Source organism: Heterodontus francisci, chromosome 4, assembly GCF_036365525.1.
Source record: "Heterodontus francisci isolate sHetFra1 chromosome 4, sHetFra1.hap1, whole genome shotgun sequence".
Taxonomy (NCBI): Eukaryota; Metazoa; Chordata; class Chondrichthyes; order Heterodontiformes; family Heterodontidae; genus Heterodontus; species Heterodontus francisci.
The window spans coordinates 2,297,569-2,320,145 of NC_090374.1; the positions used below are offsets into that span (position 1 = coordinate 2,297,569).

Genomic DNA, 22,577 nt, shown 5'->3' on the forward strand with positions numbered 1-22,577 from the left:
GTATGTCCAGGAAGCTTTTCTGACTCAGTATGTAGACTGCCCGACCAGAGGGGAGGCAATATTGGATTTGGTACTAGGTAATGAACCAGGGCAAGTGATAGAGCTGTTGGTGGGCGAGCACTTTGGAGATAGTGATCACAATTCTGTAGCATTCACTGTGGTAATGGAGAGGGATAGGTATGTGCAACAGGGCAAGGTTTACAATTGGGGGAAGGGTAGATATGATGCTGTCAGGCAGGAACTGAGGAGCATAAGTTGGGAGCATATGCTGGCAGGGAAGGGCACGGTCGAAATGTGGAACTTTTTCAAGGAGCAGATAGTAGGGGCCATTGATAAGCATGTCCCTGTCAGACAGGGAAGGGATGGTCATGTGAGGGAACCGTGGTTGACAAGAGAGGTTGAGAGTCTTGTTAGGAAGAAGAAGGATGCGTATATAAGGTTGAGGAAAAAGGGCACAGGCATAGCTCTGGAGGGATACAAGATGGCCAGGAAGGATCTGAAGAAAGGGATTAGGAGAGCTAAGAGAGGGCATGAAAAATGCTTGGCGGGTAGGATAAAAGAAAACCCCAAGGCCTTTTACGCGTATGTCAGAAATATGAGGATGACTAGGGGGACCGTAGGTCCGGTCAAGGACAATAGCGGGAGACTGTGTGTTGAGCCGGAAGAGATAAGTGAGGTTTTGAATGAGTACTTCTCTTCGGTATTTACGAATGAGAAGGGGTGTATTACTGAAGAGGACGGTGGGAAGCAGACTGGTAAGCTCGAGGAAGTGCTCGTTAGGAGGGAAGATGTGTTGGGGTTTTTGAATAACTTGAAGATAGACAAGTCTCCCGGGCCTGACGGGGTATATCCAAGGATGTTATGGGAAGCAAGGGATGAAATTGCAGAGCCGCTGGCAATGATCTTTTCATCTTCTCTGCTGACGGGGGTGGTACCAGGTGATTGGAGGGTGGCAAATGTTGTGCCCCTGTTCAAGAAAGGGAATAGGAACAACCCTGGGAATTACAGGCCAGTTAGTCTTACTTCGGTGGTAGGCAAGTTGATGGAAAAGGTGCTGAGGGATAGGATTTCTGAGCATCTGGAAAGACACTGCTTGATTCGGGACAGTCAGCACGGTTTTGTGAGGGGTAGGTCTTGCCTCACAAGCCTGATTGAATTCTTTGAGCAGGTGACCAAGCAAGTGGATGAGGGTAAACCAGTGGATGTGGTGTACATGGATTTTAGTAAGGCATTTGATAAGGTCCCCCATGGTAGACTTATGGAGAAAGTCAGGAGGCATGGGATAGTGGGGAATGTGGCCAGTTGGATTAAGAATTGGCTAACTGATAGAAGGCAGAGAGTGGTCTTAGATGGTAAATACTCAGCCTGGAGCCCAGTTACCAGTGGCGTGCCGCAGGGATCAGTTCTGGGTCCTCTCCTGTTTGTGATTTTTATTAACGACTTGGATGAGGAAGTCGAAGGGTGGGTCAGTAAATTTGCAGATGATACAAAGGTTGGTGGAGTTGTGGATACCGAGGAGGGCTATTGTCGTCTGCAAAGGGACTTGGATAGGTTGCAGTGCTGGGCTGAAAAGTGGCAGATGGAGTTTAACCCTGAAAAGTGTGAGGTCGTCCATTTTGGAAGGACAAACATGAATGCAAAATACTGGGTTAACGGTAGGGTTCTTGGGCATGTGGAGGAGCAGAGAGACCTTGGGGTCTATGTGCATAGATCATTGAAAGTTGCAACTCAAGTGGATAGGGCTGTGAAGAAGGCATATGGGGTGTTAGCGTTCATTAGCAGAGGGATTGAATTTAAGAGCCGTGAGGTGATGATGCAGCTGTACAGGACCTTGGTAAGGCCTCATTTGGAGTACTGTGTGCAGTTCTGGTCGCCTCATTTTAGGAAGGATGTGGAAGCCTTGGAGAGGGTGCAGAGGAGATTTACCAGGATGTTGCCTGGAATGGAGAATAAGTCTTACGAGGAAAGGCTGAACATTCTAGGCCTCTTCTCATTAGAACGGAGAAGGATGAGGGGTGACATGATAGAGGTTTATAAGATGATCAGGGGAATAGATAGGGTAGACAGTCAGAAACTTTTTCCCCGGGTGGAGCAAAGCGTTACAAGGGGTCATAAATTTAAGGTGAAGGGTGGGAGATATAAGGGGGATGTCAGGGGAAGGTTCTTTACCCAGAGAGTGGTCGGGGCATGGAATGCCTTGCCCGGGGAAGTTGTTGAGTCAGAAACTTTAGGGACTTTCAAAAGGCTTTTGGATAGGTATATGGATAAAGGAGAATGATGGGGTATAGATTAAATTGTCCTTGACAGAGGACAAAGGATCGGCACAACATTGTGGGCCGAAGGGCCTGTTCTGTGCTCTATGTTCTATGTTCTATGTACCACCACCTCTCTCCACTCTTCCGCTGTTGCTAAATTATCAGACAGCTTGTTTTAGTTTTAGTTTTTTAGTTTTAGAGATACAGCACTGAAACAGGCCCTTCGGCCCACCGAGTCTGTGCCGACCATCAACCACCCATTTATACTAATCCTACATTAATCCCATATTCCCTACCACATCCCCTCCTACATTAATCCCATATTCCCTACCATTCTCCTACCTACACTAGGGGCAATTTACAATGGCCAATTTACCTATCAACCTGCAAGTCTTTGGCAGTGGGAGGAAACCCACACAGTCACAGGGAGAACAGAGAGAACCCTAACAACATTTAAGAAGTATTTAGATGTGCACTTGAAATGCCATAGCATACAAGGCTACGGGCCAAGTCCTGGAAAATGGGATTAGAATAGATAGGTGCTTGATGGCCGGCACAGACACGATGGGCCGAAGGGCCTGTTTCTGTGCTGTATGACTCGATGACTCTCTCTAAATGAAAGGGTGCAATTCTAAAGGAGGTGTAGGAGCACAGGACCAGCGTGTTGTTACGAGTGCTTCCATTTTTTTGTTTAATTTTTTTTACGAGGACTTGGGTTTCAAAACTGTAAAAGCTTCCATAGCTGGAACTTAGTGTTTTTTTAAAAACAGGTCATCAGAAGGTCTTTTGGACTGAGCTTGTAAATAAGAGTTACTGAAAGAATCAAAGAGTGCTAAAAACAAGCCCTTACTGGAAGTCATCTGTCTTCAGATAATTACCCAGCAAGGGTTTTTGACTTGGCGAAAAGATGCTTACAAAGTGGCAACAGGTCAAGAATTATAGGGATCAGGACGCGTGACACTTATGACATTGTTCTTGGTTTCACTTTGGACAGTGAGTTGGGGATATGGACAAGTAGTTGGGGATATGGACAGCGTTCTGAAAAAGACAGTTGGAGCAAACTTGCCAAGAGAGCAAAGCCCAACTCAGCTTGTTCAATCTCTCTGAAAAAGCCTGCCAACTTTTCCATCTCTTTGAGAAGCCATAAGAAGCAAGTGCAAGAAACTGCCTGAAACCCCACATTGCTCCATTTTTCTTGGAAAGCCTGCCCAAACTGATCTTCAACATTGCCTGAAAAGAACTGTTCTAGGAAGATCCCAGTGACAGCTGTCTGTGTATTTGGGATGCCATACCAAAACAAAGGGCATTTGACATCTTTCCATATCTCCATTTTCTTCCAGGATTAGCAGGTATTTGGCCAAAGTAATTTTTTTTTTATAATAGAGCTCTGAAGAGAAAACCTCTTTTGTCAATTAACTGGTGTGCGTGCGTGTGTAGGGAGCTAGGTAGCAGATTAAAAAAGAGGACCTCAAAGGTTGTAATCTCTAGATTACTCCCGGTGCCACGTGCTAATGAGTATAGGAATAGGAGGATACAGCAGGTGAATGCGTGGCTGAAGAGATTGGTACAGGAGGGAGGGCTTTAGTTTCCTGGTTCACTGGGTCTGCTTCTGGCAAAATTGGGACATGTACAAGTCAGACAGGTTGCACCTGGCCCAGAAGGGGACCAACATCCTTGCAGGGAGGTTTGCTAGTGCTGTTGGGGGCCAAGAGTTAGGATACAGAGTGGAGGTACAGTAGGGGGTGATGCACAGTCAAATATAGAAGAGAAACTAAGTCAGTTTGGAAGGCAGAGCAAATATAGATCTGTTAAGGCACAAGCAAATAATGCAAGGCTGGACTGCATCTATTTTAACGCAAGGAGTCTTACAAGTAAGGCAGATGAATTGAGGGTGTTGATTAGCACGTGGGATTATGATATTGTTGCTATCAAAGACATGGTTGAGGGAAGGGCAGGATAGGCCGCTCAATATTCCAGGGTAAAGAATCTTCAGGCGTGACGTGGCGGTGGGGGGGGGGGGTATCAAAGAGGAGATGGCATTGCACTATTGATCAAGGAGTCAATTACTGCAGTAAGGAGGGATGATATCTTAGTAGGTTCTTCAAATGAGGCCATATGGGTAGAACTGAAAAACAAAAAGGGGGCAATCACTTTGCTGGGAGTGTACTACAGGCCTCCAAACAAACAGTCAGGAAGAGATAGAGGAGCAGATATGTAGGCAGATCTCAGAAAGGTGTAATAATAGTAGGGGATTTCAACTTCCCCAATATTAACTGGGATAATCTTGGTACAAAAGGCTTAAAGTGGGCAAAATTCATAAAATGCATACAGGAGAGCTTTCTGAGCCAGTACGTAGAAAGTCCTACAAGAGTTGGGGCAGTACTAGACCTAATCCTCGGGAATGAAGCCAGACAAGTAGAAGTGTCAGTGGGGGAGCATTTCGGGGATAGAGGCTGGTGGGATGGAAGGTGAGGAACTGGGAAGCCCTATCATTGTTCTGGGAGGGAGGGGAAGGGGTGAGAGAAGTGCGGGCCCTGTCACCCACACTGAGAGTTGGAAGCCTCGGTTGAGGAAAAAAGAAAGATATATCAGAAGTGTTAGATGAAAGGTTGCATCGGGCGGCACAGTGGTTAGCACCGCAGCCTCACATTTCCAGGGACCCGGGTTCAATTCTGGGTACTGCTTGTGCGGAGTTTGCAAGTTCTCCCCGTGACCGCGTGGGTTTTTGCCGGATGCTCCGGTTTCCTTCCACCGCCAAAGACTTGCAGGTGATAGGTAAATTGGCCATTATAAATTGCCCCTAGTGTAGGTAGGTGGTAGGGAATATGGGATTACTGTAGGGTTAGTATAAATGGGTGGTTCTTGGCCGGCACAGACTCGGCGGGCCGAAGGGCCTGTTTCAGTGCTGTATCGCTAAATAAATAAAATTAAATAAAGATGTGACTGAGGCGGAGAAACTGGGAGAATGGAATCAAGTCCTTGCAAGAAGTGGGGTGTGAGGAACTGTAGTCCAGGTAGCTGTGAGTGTCCATGGTTTGATAGCCTATCCCCAGAAATGGAGACAGAGAAATCGAGGAAGGGAAGAAAGAATCAGAGAAGGTGAGAGAAGGTTGGAAACAAAGTCAATTAAACTTTCCAGTTCAGGGCAAGAGCAAGAAGCAGCACCAATACAGTCGGCAATGTACATGAAGAGGCGAGGGAGGGGGCCTGAGTAGGACTGGACCAGGAATGTTCCACATCTCAGACAAAAAGGCAGGCACAGCTAGGACCCATGCGGGACCCATAGCAACACCTTTTATTTGGATGAAATAAGTAGAGTTGAAGGAGGAGTTGTTCAATGTGAGAACAAGTTCAGGCAGAGGAGGGTGGTGGTGGATGGAGACTGACTGGGTCTCTGTTCAAGGAAGATGTCCATGGCGAATAGGAGAGGGGGAGGGCCAGCAAACTGTTGAAGTGATGGAGGACATCAGAAATCACATATGTAGGTGGGAAGTGACTGGACAAGGGGAGTAGAAGGAGTCGACATAGGAAGAAATCAGGTCAGTGGGGCAGAATTTGCTAGAATTTAGAAGGTTAAGGGGTGATCTGATTGAGGTTTTCAAGATATTAACAGGAAAAGACAAGCTAGATAAAGATCAACTATTTCCATTGGTTGGAGATTCTAAAACTAGGGGGCATAGTCTAAAAATTAGGAGCAGACCGTTCAGGAGAGATGTTAGGAAGCACTTCTTCACGCAAAGGGTGGTAGAGGCTTGGAACTCTCCCACAAACAGCAGTTGAAGCTAGAACAGTTAATTTTAAATCGAGATAGATAGATTTTTGTTAAGCAAAGATATTAAGAGATATGGGACAAAGGCAGGTATATGGAGTTAGGCCGCGGATCAGCCATGATCTCATTGAATGGCGGGACAGGCTCCAGGGGCTGAATGGCCTACTCCTGTTCCTATCTTCCTATGTTCCTAGGAACAGGCTGGAACAATGGATCTACCAGGGCAGTCTTGTTTGTGCACTTTGCGAAGGAGGTAGAAACGAGCTGTGCGAGGTTGGGGAACTATGACGTTGGAGGCCATGGAGGAAGCTCTCCACTGACTGTCCTGGATACAATGGCTTGATGTTCAGTTGTAAGGCCATGGTCCGGGGGAGATAGGAGCAAGTGTCAGAGAGTTGGCATTTGTCCTCTGCTAGATAGAGGTCAGTGGCACCACCCTTGTCGGCAGGTTTGATGACTATGTTAGGGATGAACCTGAGAGAACAAAATGCTGCAAGTGCACAGGAAGATAGCTGAGAGAAAGCGAGGAGAGCAGAGAAATTGAGATGATGTCATGCCGGCAGTTCTCAACAAAAAGATCAAGGGAAGGTGAGGCCAAAGGGAGGGGTTCAGGAGCAAGGAGAATATTGGAAATAGGTAAAAAAGGTCCGCTGAGCAGAGGGAAGCACTCCGGGGCAAGGAACTGGGTGCAGAGGCAGAGCTACCTCCTTTTTAACGTCCTAGGATGCAGGTCGTCCGGTCCAGTGGATTTGTTGCCACTTAGTCCCATTAATTTCTCCAGTACTATTTCGTAACCTGATTCCTTTTAAGTTCCTCATCTTGCGTGACTCTCGGTTAGTTATAGAGTCATAGTGCAATTACAGCACAGAAGGCCTCTTTCTGTGCCTTAAACTTTCAATGATTTTATGAAGGCGCCCATTCAGCCCATCGCATCTCCAGTCAATCCCATTTCCCCACTGTATCACTGTAACAGGGCAAGTTAATTTCCCTGAAGAGCCCACTCCATTTCCTTTTGAAATGATTGATCTTCTCCGCTTCCACTACCCTCATAGGCAACAAGTTACATGGCATTCCCACTTGTGGTGCGAAAAAAAGATTCTTCTTTACATCTCTACGTCTCTTGTCTGAGACCTTAAATCTGTGCCCCCTAGTCCTTGTACCATCAGCTAATGGGAACAGGTTTTCTTTGTCTATCTTATCTAAACCTGTCAGAACATTGTACACCTCTACCAAATCTCCCCTCAATCTCTATTGCTCCAAGCAGAAAATCTCCAGCTTCTCCAAGCTAACCTTGTAGCTAAAATCCCTCACCCCTGGAAGCATTCTGGTGAATATCCTCCACCTTCAAAAAATTTTTTCAAAATTCCCTAGATTCTGGAAAGGTTCCATCAGACTGGAAAGTAGCAAATAAAACCCCTACAGTCAAGAAGGGAGGGGGTGGGGTGGTGGGAGAGAAGAGAGGCAAAAAACAGGTAACCAGAGGCCAGTTAGCTTGACGTCTATCATGGGGAAGGTGTTAGAATCAATTAAGGAGACTTGCTGGGCACTTAGAAAAACTCAAGGTAAAAGGGAAATCATGTTTAACCAATTTATTGGAGTTCTTTGAAGGGGTAACTGCGCTGTGCATAAAGGGGAACCCATTTACGTACTGTACTTGGATTTCCAGAAGGCATTTGACAAAGTGCCACATAGAAGGTTATTGCGCAAAGTAGGCGCTCATCGTATAGGGGTAACATATTAGCATGGTTAGAAGACTGGCTGGCTGGCCGAAAACAGAGAGTATTGTCATAACTAATAAATGCTGGAAATACTCAGCAGCTCTAGCAGCATCTGTGGAGAGAGAAGCAGAATTAACGTTTCAGGTCAGTGACCTTTCATCAGAGTTCTCATGAAGGGTCACTGACCTGAAACGTTAACTCTGCTTCTCTCTCCACAGATGCTGCCAGACCTGCTGAGTATTTCCAGCATATTTCTTGTTTTTATTTCAGATTTCTAGCATCTGCAGTATTTTTCTTTTATATGAGAGTATTGTCATGCAAAACCCCACCTGTCAAGAATGAGGCACCTTAATTTTGCCACATGACCACTGATTTTTAAACTGCTACTGGAGTAAAGAACTTGTTTTTAAAAAAAACACCAGACCCTTGACGGGAAAGAATTTGCATCATAACAGACAGCACTTGGAAAGGACAAAGGGGCCACTCCCTGCTCCAATTTAATCCACAACGGACTGATTACCAGACGTTGAAGGTGGAAAAGCTCGCATTCCAGGTTAACTGCTAAGATGGCCGAATACACAAACAGACGTGGTCAGACCAGTTTAGTCACATGACTAAATGGCTGTTGGGAGCTTTATGAATTTGAACTTGCGACAGAGTTTTAAAACTCAGAAAGCTGTTTGTTCCTGGACTGGAAAAGACCTCTCTCCCGTCTGCTCCCATCTCTTTCTCACGGAACTGAAGACACATGAACCCAAAGAGAGAAAAGTCTCCTAGTGAACAAGGTTTAAGAAGAATACTGCGCCCCAACGAAAAGCAAGATCTACCTACAAATGGACTACAGTGAGCTCGAAGCACAGTAGCAAAAATCTCTTCTGATATTGCCTCAAACCTCTCTATTTTTTTCTTCTCTTTTCTGTCTCTATTTGCATGTGCCTTTCGCGTATGCATGCTAGCGTGGGGCGTGGCATGTATCCGTAGGTGTTAACCGAATTAGAGTTTAAGTTTAAATTTTAATAAATTTCGCTTTTCTTCTTTAAACCTAAGACGGCCTGCTTGTGCTCATTTCTTTGCCTTATAATTGGAAAGCGGTGAACAAAGACTCAAAGGGGGAGCTCAAAGCACAGTGTGTTTAAAATTAAACCCGGATACAATAAGACCATATGAAGGCTGAAAGAGACACCTAGATACCTTTCTCACCTGGTCCTAACAGTATGCATAAATGGGAGTCCATGTACAGCACATCAGCTGCACTGCATTACCCTGATCAGCCTTCTCTGTTACCTCATCAAAAAACTCTAGCAAGTTAGTTAAATATGATTTGTGTTTCACAAATCCATGCCGGCTTTCCCTAATTAACCTGCATTTGTCCAAGTGACTTTTAATTTTGTTCCAGATTATCGGTTCTAGAAGCTTCCCCACCACTGGTTAAACTGACTGGCCTGTAGTTGCTGGGCTTATCTTTACACCCTTTTTTGAACAAGGGTATAACATTTGCAATTCTCCCGATCTCTGGCACCACCCCTGAATCTAAGGAAGACTGGAAGATTATCGCCAGTGCCTCCGAAATTTCCACTCTCACTTCCCTTCGTATTGTTAGATTCATCTCATCTGGTTCTGATGCCTTATCAACTTTAAGTGCAGCTAGCCTATCTAAGACCACCTCATTAGCAATTTTAAACCCTTCAAGTGTCTGAATTACCTCCTCTTTTACCACTTGCCTGGATGGGTGCAGCTCCAACAACACTCAAGAAGCTCAACACCATCCAGGACAAAGCAGCCCGCTTGATTGGCACCCTATCCACCACCTTCAACATTCACTCCCTTCATCACCAATGCACAGTGGCAGCAGTGTGTATCATCCTTCAACAGCACCTTCCTAACGCATGATTTCTGCCAGCTAGAAAGACAAGGGCAGCAGATGCATGGAAACCACCTGTATTTTCCCCCCCAAGCCACAGACTACCTGACTTGGACTTTATCGCCATTCCTTCACTGTCGCTGGGTCAAAATCCTGGAACTCTCTTCCTAACAGCATTATGGGTGCACTCCAAGGACTGTAGTGGTTCAAGAAGGCAGCTCAACACCACCTTCACGGGGGCAATTAGAGATTAGCAATAAATGCTATCCTAGCTGGCAATGCCCACATCTCATGAATGAATAAAAAAAATGATATGCACAGCAGCATCTTGGAAAAGACAAGCTTGAAGTATTGATTTAATACCTGAGCCAAGCCCCCTACCTCCATGCGTAAATCCCCTTTTTGATCCCTAATCGGCCCTACTCCTTTTACCACCCTTTTACTCTCAATATGCTTACTGAAGGTTTTTGGATTCCTTTTATATTAGCTACATTCTCTTTTCATACTCTGTTTGCTTCATTTACTTGCTTTTTCACCGTCCCTCTTTGAACCTTCCCTATTCAGCTTGGTTTTCAGTTCTGTTATCACCTGACATCTGTCATAAGCACACTTTTTCTTCATCTTAATCTCTATCTCTCTTATCAGCCAGGAAGTTCTGGATTTGTTTGTCCCACCATTACCCTTCGTGGGAATATACCTTGACTGTGCCCAAGCTGCCTTTTCTTTAACAGCAGCCTATTGTTCAGTTACCGTTTTGCCTGCAGTCTTTGATTCCAATTTATCTGGGCCAGATCCGTTTTTACCCCATTGAAGTCAGCTTTCCCCCAGTTAATTATTCTTAGTCTCGATTGTTCTTTGTCCTTTTCCATAGCCAACCTAAACCTTATGATAGTGTGATCAATGTCCTAGTTGTTCTCCCACTGACACTTGATCCACTTGGCCCACCTCATCCCAAGAACCCGGTCTAGCAGTGCCTTGTTTCTCGTTGGACTGGAAACATACTGGTGAAGAAAATTTTCCTGAACACACTCCAGGAACTCTTGCCGCTCTCTGTCCTTTACTACTATCCCAGTCTATATTCAGATAATTAATTTATATTAAGTTACCTCTCTATAATTCTTACATCTCTCTGTAATTTCCTTGCAGATTTATCCCTCTACATCTTTCCTGCTGGTCGTCGGCCTATAGAATACATCGAGCAATGCAATTGCACCTTTTTTGTTCCTCAGCTGTAACCAAATAAGATTCTGTTCTTGACCCTTCTGGAACATCCTCTTTCACCAGGAATACAATGTTCTCCCTAATCAAAACTGCCACTCTTCTCCCTTTCCTTCCTTTCCTATCTTTCCTGAACACCTTGTATCCAAGAAATTTTATCACCCAGTCCTGCCCTCCTTTGAACCAGGTCTCTGCTATCGCCACAATATCATACTTCCACGTGACTAGCTGTGCCTGCAGCTCACCAATCTTATTTACCACACTCCGTGCATTCACACGCATGCACAGTAATCCTAATTTAGACTTTATTACTTTGTCTTACTCTGACCCCACCTAATACTTCACTATTTCCTACTGTAGTGCAATCTGTCTCTCCCAATTTTCTCTGCAGCTTGGTGTTCCTCTCTTGTATTATCTCATGGTTCCCACTCACCTGCCAGGTTAGTTTAAAACTTCCCAAGGCTATGGGCCAAGTGCTGGCAAATGGGATTAGGTAGACAGGTCAGGTGTCTTTAATGCATCAGTGCAGACTCGATGGGCCGAAGAGCCTCTTCTGCACTGTATTATTCTGTGATTCCCCAATAGCACTAGCAAATCACCCTGCAACAAAATTTCTCCCAGCTCTGTTCAAGTGCAGCCTGTACGCTCCCATCTCTTCCACTGCTGGTCCCAATATCCTAAGAATCTAAAGCCCTCCCTCCTGTACCATCTTTTCACCATTCTGCTCTATCCTCCTATTTCTATGCTTATTTGCGCACAGTATTGGGAATAATCTGGAGATTACTACTTTTTAGGTCCTGCTTGCTAATTTCTTACCTAGCTCCCTAAACCCTGACTATAGGATCACATCTCTCTTCCTACCTATGTCGTTGGTACAAATGCGGACCATGACTGCTGGCTGTTCACCCTCCTGGTGCTCTGCAGCCGTTCAGTGACATCCTTGACCCTGGTACCAGAGAGGCAACACGTCATAATAAAAGCCAAATAGTGCAGATGTTGGAAATCTTAAATAAAAACAGAAAATGCAGGTCAGGCAGCATATGTGGAGAGAGAAGCAGAGTTAACATTTCAGGTCTGTGACCTTTCATCAGAACTGGCAAAGGTTAGAAAAGAATTAGGTTTTAAGCAAGTGAAGGGGTGATGTTGGTTTGTGGGGAAGAGAACAAAAGGGAAGGTGTGGGATAGGCTGAGGGTGGGAGAGATTAAATAAAGCTGTCGGACAAAGGCGAAGAGCGTGTTAATGCTTGTGTTGAAAGACAAAGCTTTAGTCCAGAGACAGTGTTAATGGAAGAGTACTGAGCAGCTTTGTCCACGTGAAAAACACATCACCAAGCAGCACACCATCCTGGATTCTGCAGCCACGGAAATGCCTGCCTATTCTCCGAACTATCGAACCTCCTATCACTTGCTCTTCTAGTCTACTTTGTACTCCACTGTGCAGCTGGCACAGCTGTGGTGCCATGGTCTTGGCTCTGGCTGCACTCCCCAGATGAACCATCTTTTTCCTCAGTATTCAGAACTGAATATCGGTTGGAGAGAGAGAGACGCACTCGGGACTCATGAACTACCTGCCTGGTTAGAGAGTCATAGAGAGATACAGCACTGAAACAGGCTCTTCGGCCCACCGAGTGCTGACCAACAACCACCCATTTATACTAATCCTACATTAATCCCTTATTCCCTACCACATCCCTACCACCTACCTACACTAGGGGCAATTTACAATGACCAATTTGCCTATCAACCTGCAAGTCTTTGGCTGTGGGAGGAAACCGGAGCACCCAGCGGAAACCCACGAGGTCACAGGGGAAACTTGCAAACTCCACACAGGCAGTACCCAGAACTGAACCTGGATCGCTGGAGCTGTTCTCCGTGACCGCGTGTGTTTCCGCCGGGTGCTCCGGTTTCCTCCCACTGCCAAAGACTTGCAGGTTGATAGGTAAATTGGCTATTGTAAATTGCCCCTAGTGTAGGTAGGAGAATGGTAGGGAATATGGGATTAATGTAGGATTAGTACAAATGGGTGGTTGTTGGTCGGCACAGACTCAGTGGGCCGAAGGGCCTGTTTCAGTGCTGTATCTCTCTATGACTCTATGACTATGACTCTGTTATATCGAGGAATATTTAGTTCTCAGTTTTTGAGATAAGCCTTTGTTATTGCTACATCATGTTCCTGTATGGCTATTTGCACCTGCATCTCACTGACCTTATTTACCATACTTCGTGTGTTTACATACTTGCACTGTGTACCTACCTCAGACCTTATTGCATTCTCTCAGTCTAATCCCACCTAATACCTTACTATTTCTTATTCTTGCACTATCTGTCTCTCCCAAACCTTTATGCACCTTGTTTCTCCTTTCTAATGTTACATCCTGGTCCTATCCCCAGCCAAATTACTTGTATTTCCAAAAGGTATTCAATATGGTGCCATGCAGAAGGATAATATGCAAGACAAGGGCTCATGGAGTTGGGGGGTAACATATTCGCATGAATGGAGGATTGGTTAACGGATAGGAACCAGAGAGGAGTGATAAAAGAGCCGCCTTCAAGTTGTCAGGCTCCAACTAGTGGAGTGCTGCAAGCATCAGTGTTGGGGCCTCAGCTTTTTACAATCTATATGAACGACTTAGATGAAGAGATGGAGGGTAATGTGTCAAAGTTTGCTGACAATACAAAGCTAAGTGGGAATGCAAATGGAAGAGGACACATATAGACAGGTAAGTGAGTGGACAACCAAGTGGTGGATAGAGCATAATGTGGGTAACTGAGGTTATTCACTTTGGTAATAATAGAAAGGCAGTATATTTTTTAAAAGATGAGAAGCATTTAATTGTTGATGTTCAGAGACACTTGGGTGTACTTGTACAAGGAACGTAGTTAGCATGCAGGTACAGAAAGCAATTAAGAAAGGAAATGGTATGTTGGCATTTATTGCAAGGGGAATTGGAGTACAAGAATACGCAAGTCTCGCTACAATTGTGTAGTGTTTTGGTGATACCATACCTGGAGTACTGTGCACAGTTTTGGTCTTCCTAATTAAGAAAGGATGCACTCACCTTGGAGGCAGTAGAGAGAAGGTTCACTAGATTGGTTCCTGGGATAAGAGGGTTATCCGATGATGAGAGGCTGAGTAAATTGAACCTATACACTCTAGAGTTTAGAGGAATGAGAGGTGATCTCATTGAAACATACAACATTTTGAAGGGGTTTGACAGGATAAACATTGCGAGGTCGTTTTCCCTTGCCTGGGGAATCTAGCCTCAAGCTAAGGGGGTGATGATTTCAGACTGAGATGAGAAATTTCTTAAATCTGAGGGTTGTGAATGTTTGGAATTCTCTACCTTGACCCATCAGAGTCAAGCTGCCTGGTTTAAATTTCAGACAAAGCTTGGCAGTTAACGCAGTCAACGTAAACTGGTGCGTTCACCATGGCAATGCCTCCACCAGAGTTCACTTGCCAATCAATCAGCACTCTTGTCTCATGCAGAATAAGTTGTTTTCCCTTACATTGGTTATTCTTGCATATTATCCTGATGAGTGCAAGACGAAAAGTTTCGACAACATGTCTCTATTTTCAGAAATGTATTTTCTTTAATTATTAAGATACTTGAAAACCTCACACCACGCTTATACGTTACACAGTCCTTTTTGATGGTGAAATCTTTTGCGGTTAGAAGTCCCAAACTCCTCCCAGTTGCTGTGGATTGGATCTCCCAGACCTTTTCAAAAATGAATGTCCTCTTCGCTCGGTTCTTCAAGCACTGTATGTCTTAAGAATAAGGCGATTCCTGATGATCTTGTTCGTCTTCTACTTTTCCGTAGAGCCATAGAAAAGTTACGGCACAGAAAGAGACCATTCAGTCCATCGTGTCTGCAGCGGCTGAAAAAACTAGCTGCCCAATCTAATCCCACCTTCCAGCACCTGGTCCGTAGCCTTGCAGGTTACAACTTCAACTTTCAAAACAGGTTCAAGTCTTCGAAGACTTCCGAAGAAGGGTCACTGACCTGAAACGTTAACTCTGCTTCTCTTTCCACAGATGCTGCCAGACCTGCTGAGTGGTTCCAGCATTTCTTGTTTTTATTTCAAGTCTTCGCTGTCTTTCGTTGTCTCAGGCCTCCGAGAGCAGGTTGTTACCCTTCTGCCTCTCAAGGCTGCAGCCACTGATTGTCTTCCTTACATCCTGCTCTGAGTCTGCAACCGTTGGGTTCCCTTACAGCCTGTCTCCTTTAGAAAAGCTGTTCAGTTTGTCTGGACTCAAAAGACGATAGCTTATTGTCCTTTTCCAATATGCAAAGTCCAGAAATCTGGTTTTCAGCAGAGCCACCTGGGCTTCCACTGTTGCCAGGTGTTTGCAGCTGCCTGGTACATTTGCATCCTCAGAATCAGTGACTCCTTGTTAACAACCAGAAAGTCTTGTGAGGGTGAAACCTATTGTTCCTCAGGTGTTGTCCTTGTAGTCTCTTTTTATTTCCCCCAAAAAAGTCTTTTATCTGAGTTCACTGTAGTTCTTGTGACCAAGATTTCTGTCTTGTCCTTTCTCAGAAGGGTTGAGGTCACCTGACTTTCCAGATTCTATCTTGTCCTTTTAAAAATCACAATTTTTAAAAACATAATCATGCTAGAGTCCAGCATTCATAACAGCTACACAGATTTTTGATCTACAAGGGAGTAAAGGGTTATGTGGGGCAGACAGGGAAGTGGCATTGAGGCCGCAATCAGATCATCCATGATCTTACTGAATGATGGAGTAGGCACGAAGGACCTACTCCTGCTCCTATTTATGTTATGTTGATGCTGTTGATCGTGGGGAATACAGTGATTCTGATACTGTTGAATGTCAAGGGGCAGGCAGGCGTTATTACCATTTCACTTACTGAAAATGGTAATTGTCATGCACTTACATACATACATACAAACTAATTAGGAGCAAGAGTAGGCCACTCGGCCCCTCGAGCCTGCTCTGCCATTCAATAAGTTCAGGGCTGAGCGGATTACTCCACATTCCTGCCTACTCTCAATAACCTTTCCCTCCCTTGCTTATGAAGAATTTATCTATCTCTGCCCTAAAAATTTCCAAAGTCACTACTTCTACCACCTTTTGAGGAAGAGTGTTCCCAAGACTCACGACCCTCTGAGAAAAAATTTCTCCTCATTCTCTGTCTTAAATGAGCGACCCCTTATTTTGAAACAGACATGCGAATGTTACTTGCCACTTATCAACCCAAGCCTGAATGTTTTCTCCACGTGGACTAGGATGGATTCATTATCTGAGGAGTTATGGATGGAATTGAATATTGTGCAATCAGCGACAGTCGCCACTTGTGAGCATACGATGGAGAAAAGGTCGTTGATGAAGCAGCTTAAGATGATTGGGCCTAGAACACTGCCCTGAGGACTCCTCAGTCCTTGGGCTGAGATGATTGGCCTCCCAAAACCACAGCAGTCTTCCTTTGTGCTTGGTATCACTCCAACCAGTGGAGAGCTTTCCCCCGCTTCTCATTGACTTAAGTTTTATTTGGCTGTGAAGTGCTTTTGAATGCCCTGAGGTTGTGAAAGGCACGAGGAGACTTTTTTAAAATTCATTCTTGGGATGCGAGCATTGCTGGCAAGGCCAACATTTGTCGCCCATCCCTAAATGTCCTTGAGCAGGATGTGGTGAGTCGCTGCCTTGAACCACTGCAGTTCATGTGGTATAGGTACACCCACAGTGCTGTTACGGAGGGAGTGCCAGCATTTTGACTCCGCAACAGTGAAGGAACGGCGATATTTCCAAGTCAGGACAGTGGCGTTCCCATGTATCTGCTGCCCTTGTCCTTCTAGGTGGTAGAGGTCATGGGGGATGGTATGGAAGGAGACTTGGTGAGTTGCGATAGTTCATCTCGTAGATGGTGCACACTGCTGACGCTGTACTGACGATGGAGGGAATGAATGTTTAAGTTGCTTTGTCTTGGATAGTATCGTACCTCTTGAGCATTTTTGGAGATGCACTCATCCAGGCAAGTAGAGAATATTCCATCACATCTCCGGACTTGTGCCTTATAGATGGTGGATGGGCTTTGGGGAGTCAGGAGGTAACCACCTTGCCGCAGAACTCCCAACTTCTGCTCTGCCCTTGTAGCCACAGTATGTATATGGCTGGTCCGGTTACGTTTCTGGTCAGTGGTATCCCTCAGGATGTTGATGGGGGGTGGGATTCATTGATAATACTGTTGACTGTCAAGCGACGATGGTCATTGCCCAACACTTGTGTGCCGCGAATGTTACTTGCCACTTATCAGCCGAAACCTGACTGTTGTCCAAGTTGTGCTGCATTAGGGTACATAGAAACATAGAAAGTAGGAGCAGGAGTAGGCCATTTGGCCCTTCGAGCCTGCTCTGCCATTCATTATGATCATGGCTGATCATCCAACTCAGTAGCCTGTTCCCGCTTTCGCCCCATACCCTTTGATCCCATTAGACCCAAGAGCTATATCTATCTCCTCCATGAAAACATATAATGTTTTGGCCTCAGCTGCTTTCTGTGGTAGCGAATTCCACAGGCTCACCACTCTCTGGGTGAAGAAATTTCCCCTCATCTTAGTCCTGAAAGGTTTACCCCATATCCTTAGACTATGGCCCCTGGTTCTGGACTCCCCCACCATCGGGAACAAGCACTGCTTCAGTATCTGAGGAGTCATGACCGGTACTGAACACTGCGCAATTATCAGTGTGCATTTCCACTTCTGAACTTATGATGGAGGGAAGGTCTTTGATAAAGCTGCTAAAGATGGTTGAGCAGAAGACACTACCCTGTGAAACGCCTTTAATTTATTAGGCTGAGATGATTGGCCTCTAACAACCAGAACCATCATCTTTTGCTAGGTATGACTCTACCCACTGGAGAGTTTTCCCCCCGAATTCCATTGACTTCAACTGAGATGAGGAAAAACTATGTACAGCTGTGTACCCTCTGCTGGTGGGTCTGTCCTGCCTCTGGAACAGGACATATCCAGGGATGGCGATGAGTCTGGGATATTGGCTTTAAGATCTGATTCTGAGAGTATGACTGTCGGCCTGTTGCTTGACCAGTCTGTGGGACAATGCTGCCAATTTTGGCACAGATTCCCAGATGTTAATGAGGGGGACTTTACAGGGGTGGTTAGGCAGGGTTGTTTCGTCTTGTTTCATCCTTCACGAGCACAAGAAATAGGAGCAGCAGAAGACCGTATGGTCCATCGAGACTGCTCCGCCAATCAGTATGATCAGTATAATCATGGTTGATCTTAGATTTCAACTCCACTTTCCTGCCCATTCCCTTAATTCCCTGAGAAACCAAAAATCGGTCTATCCTAGCTTTAAATGTATTCAACCTTGGAGCATCCACAACCCTCTGGGATAGAGAATTCCAAAGATTCACAACGCTTTGAGTGTAGTAATTTCTCCTCATCTCAGTCCTGAATAATCGGCCCCTTATCCTGAGACTGTGCCCCCGTGTTTTAAATACCTAGTCATACCTAGCGCAAAGGAAGATGGTTGTGGTTGTTGGAGGTCAATCATCTGAGCTCCAGGACATCACTGCAGGAGTTCCTCAGGGTAGTGTCCAAGGCCCAACCATCTTCAGCCTGTTCATTAATGACCTTCCTTCAGTCATAAGGTCAGAAGTGGGGATGTTCGCGGATGATTGCACAATGTTCAGCACCATTCGTGACTCCTCAGAGACTGAAGCAGTCCGTGTTGAAATGCAGCAAGACCTGGACAATATCCAGGCTTGGGCTGATAAGTGGCAAGTAACATTCATGCCACACAAGTGCCAGGCAATGACCATCTCCAACAAGAGAGAATCTAACCATCTCCCCATGACATTCAGCAGCATTACCATCGCTGAATCCCACACTATCAACATCCTGGGGGTTACCATTGACCAGAAACTGAACTGGAGTAGCCATATAAATACCGTGGCTACAAGAGCAGATCAGAGGCTAGGAATCCTGAGGCGAGTAACTCACTTCCTGACTCCCCAAAGCCTGTCCACCATCTACAAGGCACAAGTCAAGAGTGTGATGGCATACTCTCCACTTGCCTGGATGGGTGCAGCTCCAACAACACTCAAGACGCTCGACAACATCCAGGAAAAAGCAACACGCTTGATTGGCACCCTATCTACAAACATTCACTCCCTCCACCACCAACGCACAGTGGCAGCAGTGTGTACCATCTACAAGATGCACTGCAGCAATGCACGAAGGCTCCTTGGACAGCACCTTCCAAACCCGTGACCTCTACCAACTAGAAGGACAAGGGCAGCAAATACATGGGAACACCACCACCTGCAAGTTCCCCTCCAAGTCACACACCATCCTGACTTGGAACTATATCGCCGTTCCTTCACTGTCGCTGGGTCAAGATCCTGGAACTCCCTTCCTAATAGCACTGTAGGCATACCTACCCCAAATGGACTGCAGCGGTTCAAGAAAGCAGCTCACCACCACCTTCTCGAGGGCAATTAGGGATGGTCAATAAATGCTGTCCTGGCCAGCGTCGCCCACATCCCATGAATGAATTTAAAAAAAGATACCCCGACCAGCGGAAACAATTTCTCACCGTCTACTCCATACAGCTCCTTCAAAGTCTTGTAAGTTTCAATGAGATCACCTCTCATTCTTCTGAACTCCAGAGAATATGGGCCCAATTTATTTAGCCTTTCATCATAGGGCAGCCCACTCATCCTAATGCACTGCTTCCAATGTCAGTATATCTTTTCTTAAATGTGGAGACCAAAACTGCGCACGCTACTCCAGATGTGGTGTCACCAAAACCCTGTACAGTTGCAGCAATACTTCGTTATTCCTGTACTCCAGTTCCCTTACAATAAAGGTCAACATGCCATTAGCCTTCCTAATTGCTTGTTGTACTTGCATACTAACTTTCTGCATTCCTTGTACAGCACACACAAGTCTCTTTGAACATCAATACATACAAGTTTCACACCTTTTTAAAAAAAAACCATTGTTTTTCTTATGACTGAAGTGAATAACTTGACACCTACTTACTTTATATTCGATCTGCCATCTTGTTGCCCACTCACTTAACCTGTCTATATCTCTTTGCAACCTCACTGTGTCTTCCCCACAGCTTACCTTTTCACCTAGCTTTGTATCATCAGCAAACCGAGATACGTTGCTCTCTGTTTCATCATCTAAGTCGTTAATATAGATTGTAAATAGCTCAGGGCCCAGCGCTGATCTTTGTGGCACTCCGCTCTCTTGAAGATGCCCTGTTTATGCCCACTTTTTTCTTCCTGTTCGTTAACCAATCCTCTATCCATGCAAATATATTACCCCAATTCCATGAGCCCTTACCTTGCCTATTAACCTTTTGTGTGGCACCTTATCGGATGTCTTTTGGAAATCTAGGTATACCACATCTACTGGTTCCCCTTTATATACACTAATAATTACATCCTCAAACTTGTCTGTAGCAGTTTGATGCAACTGAGTGACTTGTGATAGGCCATTTCAGAGGGAATTAAGTGTGAATCACATTTCCGTGAGTCTGAAGTTGCAAGCAGGTCATACCTTTTCTTTATTCTTTCATGGGATGTGAGCATCGCTGGCTATGCCAGCATTTATTGCCCGTCCCGAATTCCCCTGAGAAGGTGGTGACGAGCTGCTGCCTTGAACCAGTGTAGTCCCTGTGCTGTAGATACGCCCACAGTGCTGTTGGGAATAGAGTTCCAGGATTTTGACCCAGCAACAGTGAAGGTGCAGTGATATAGTTCCAAGTCAGGATGGTTTTTTTTTGTTAGAGATACAGCACTGAAACAGGCTCTTCAGCCCACCAAGTCTGTGCCGACCATCAACCACCCATTTATACTAATCCTACACTAATTCCATATTCCTACCACATCCCCACCTGTCCCTATATTTCCCTACCACCTACCTATACTAGGAGCAATTTATAATGGCCAATTTACCTACCAACCTGCAAGTCTTTTGGCTTGTGGGAGGAAACCGGAGCACCCGGAGAAAACCCACGCAGACACAGGGAGAACTTGCAAACTCCACACAGGCAGTACCCAGAATTGAACCCAGGTCGCTGGAGCTGTGAGGCTGCAGTGCTAACCACTGCGCCACTGTGCGGCTTGGAGGGGAACTTGCAGGTTGTGGTGTTCCCATGCATCTGCTGCCCTTGTCCTTCTAGGTGGAAGAGGTCATGGGTTTGGAAGGTGCTGTCTAAGGAGTCTTCGTGAGTTGCTGCAGTGCATCTTGTAGATGGTACACACTGCTGCCACTGTGCGTTGGTGGTGGAGGGGAGTGAATGTTTGTAGATGGGGTCCCAATCAAGTGGGCTGCTTTGTCCTGGATGATGTCGAGCTTCTTGAGTGTTGTTGGAGCTGCACCCATCCAGGCAAGTGGAGAGTATTCCATCACACTCTGGACTTGTGCCTTGTAGATAATGGACAGGCGTTGGGAAGTCAGGAAGTGAGTTACTAGCCACAGAATTCCCAGCCTCTGACCTGTTTTTCTGGCCACAGTACTTATATGGTTGCTCCAGTTCAGTTTCTGGTCAGTGGTAACCCCCAGGATGTTGATAGTGGGGTCGCGGTGGGAGATGTTCAGCGCTGATGATGCTCTTGAATGTCAAGGGAAGGTGGTTGGATTCTCTCTTGTTGGAGATGGTCATTGCCTGGCACTTGTGTGGAACGAATGTAAGTTGCCAGTTATCAGCCCAAGCCTGAATGTTGAGTTGCGAATGGTGCTGAACATTGTGCGATCATCAGCAAACGTCCCCACTTCTGACCTTATGATGGAGGACAGGTCATTGATGAAGCAGTTGAAGATGGTTGGGCCTAGGACACTACCCTGAGGAACTCCTGCAGTGATGTCCTGGAGCTCAGCTGATTGACTTCCAACAACCACAACCATCTTCCTTTGTGCTAGGTATGACTCCAACCAGCGGAGGGTTTTCCCCCTGATTCTCATTAACTCCAGTTTTGCAAGGCTTCTTAAATGCCATACTTGAGGCAGTCACTCTCACCTCTCCAGGTAAGAACGACACCTTTCCTCCCTTGAACAGTATTAATTAACCGGATGGGTTTGTTTGACATTATGGCAGTTTTGTAATCATTATTATCGAGACTTGTATTTTTTTCCAGAACTATTCATTGAATTTAAATTCCCTGAGCTGAAGCAGTGGGATTTGAACTCCTGCCCCGTGGCATTAGTCCTGATTTCTGGATTATTAGCCCAGTAACATTACCACTATGCTGCTGTTTCTGTTTAAGCAGGGTTTTCTTTCCTTCCTCTTTGTGTTGAAGTAGATTTTTTGTTTTTTTCTCTAAGTTTTTTAGGCTAACCTTTTAATTTTTTTTGTTGCAGGATGGTGATTCTTCATTGAGAAATGCGACTTCCTTCCCTTTAAGGTCCCCGCAAGCAGTGTGTTCTCCTGCAAGCAGCGATGGGACTCCAAAAGGTACATGTAGAAAGATGCATATGCTGAACCTGCATACTGTGTGTAGTATAATGGATACTTGATACTGATTGCAAAGTAGCAATCTAATTGAAGAGCAGGATCACCTGAGCATTATGGGCTGGCTTTGTCATTTGGCCCCTCACAATTGGACAATTGTATTGAGGTTATTAAACGGTATCTATTTTGTTTCTCATTCTTTTGGGCTCAGAGCCAGAGTCGTCATTTATGCATTACAATTATAATGAGGAGTCAAAACTCTTCCTAGTTCAGGTACTTTATAACTTACAGGTTCAAGGACTAG

General features: G+C 45.4%; 1 protein-coding gene across 1 annotated transcript in view; it reads left to right on the forward strand.

Annotated features, from left to right (window-relative positions):
• The window catches only part of LOC137368865 (nipped-B-like protein), a 693,066-nt gene that overhangs the window by 192,110 nt on the left and 478,379 nt on the right, over positions 1-22,577 (forward strand). The window contains exon 8 of the mRNA XM_068029073.1: positions 22,183-22,276. Coding sequence (XP_067885174.1) covers positions 22,183-22,276 — 94 coding nt within the window. The remainder of the gene's footprint in view (positions 1-22,182; positions 22,277-22,577) is intronic.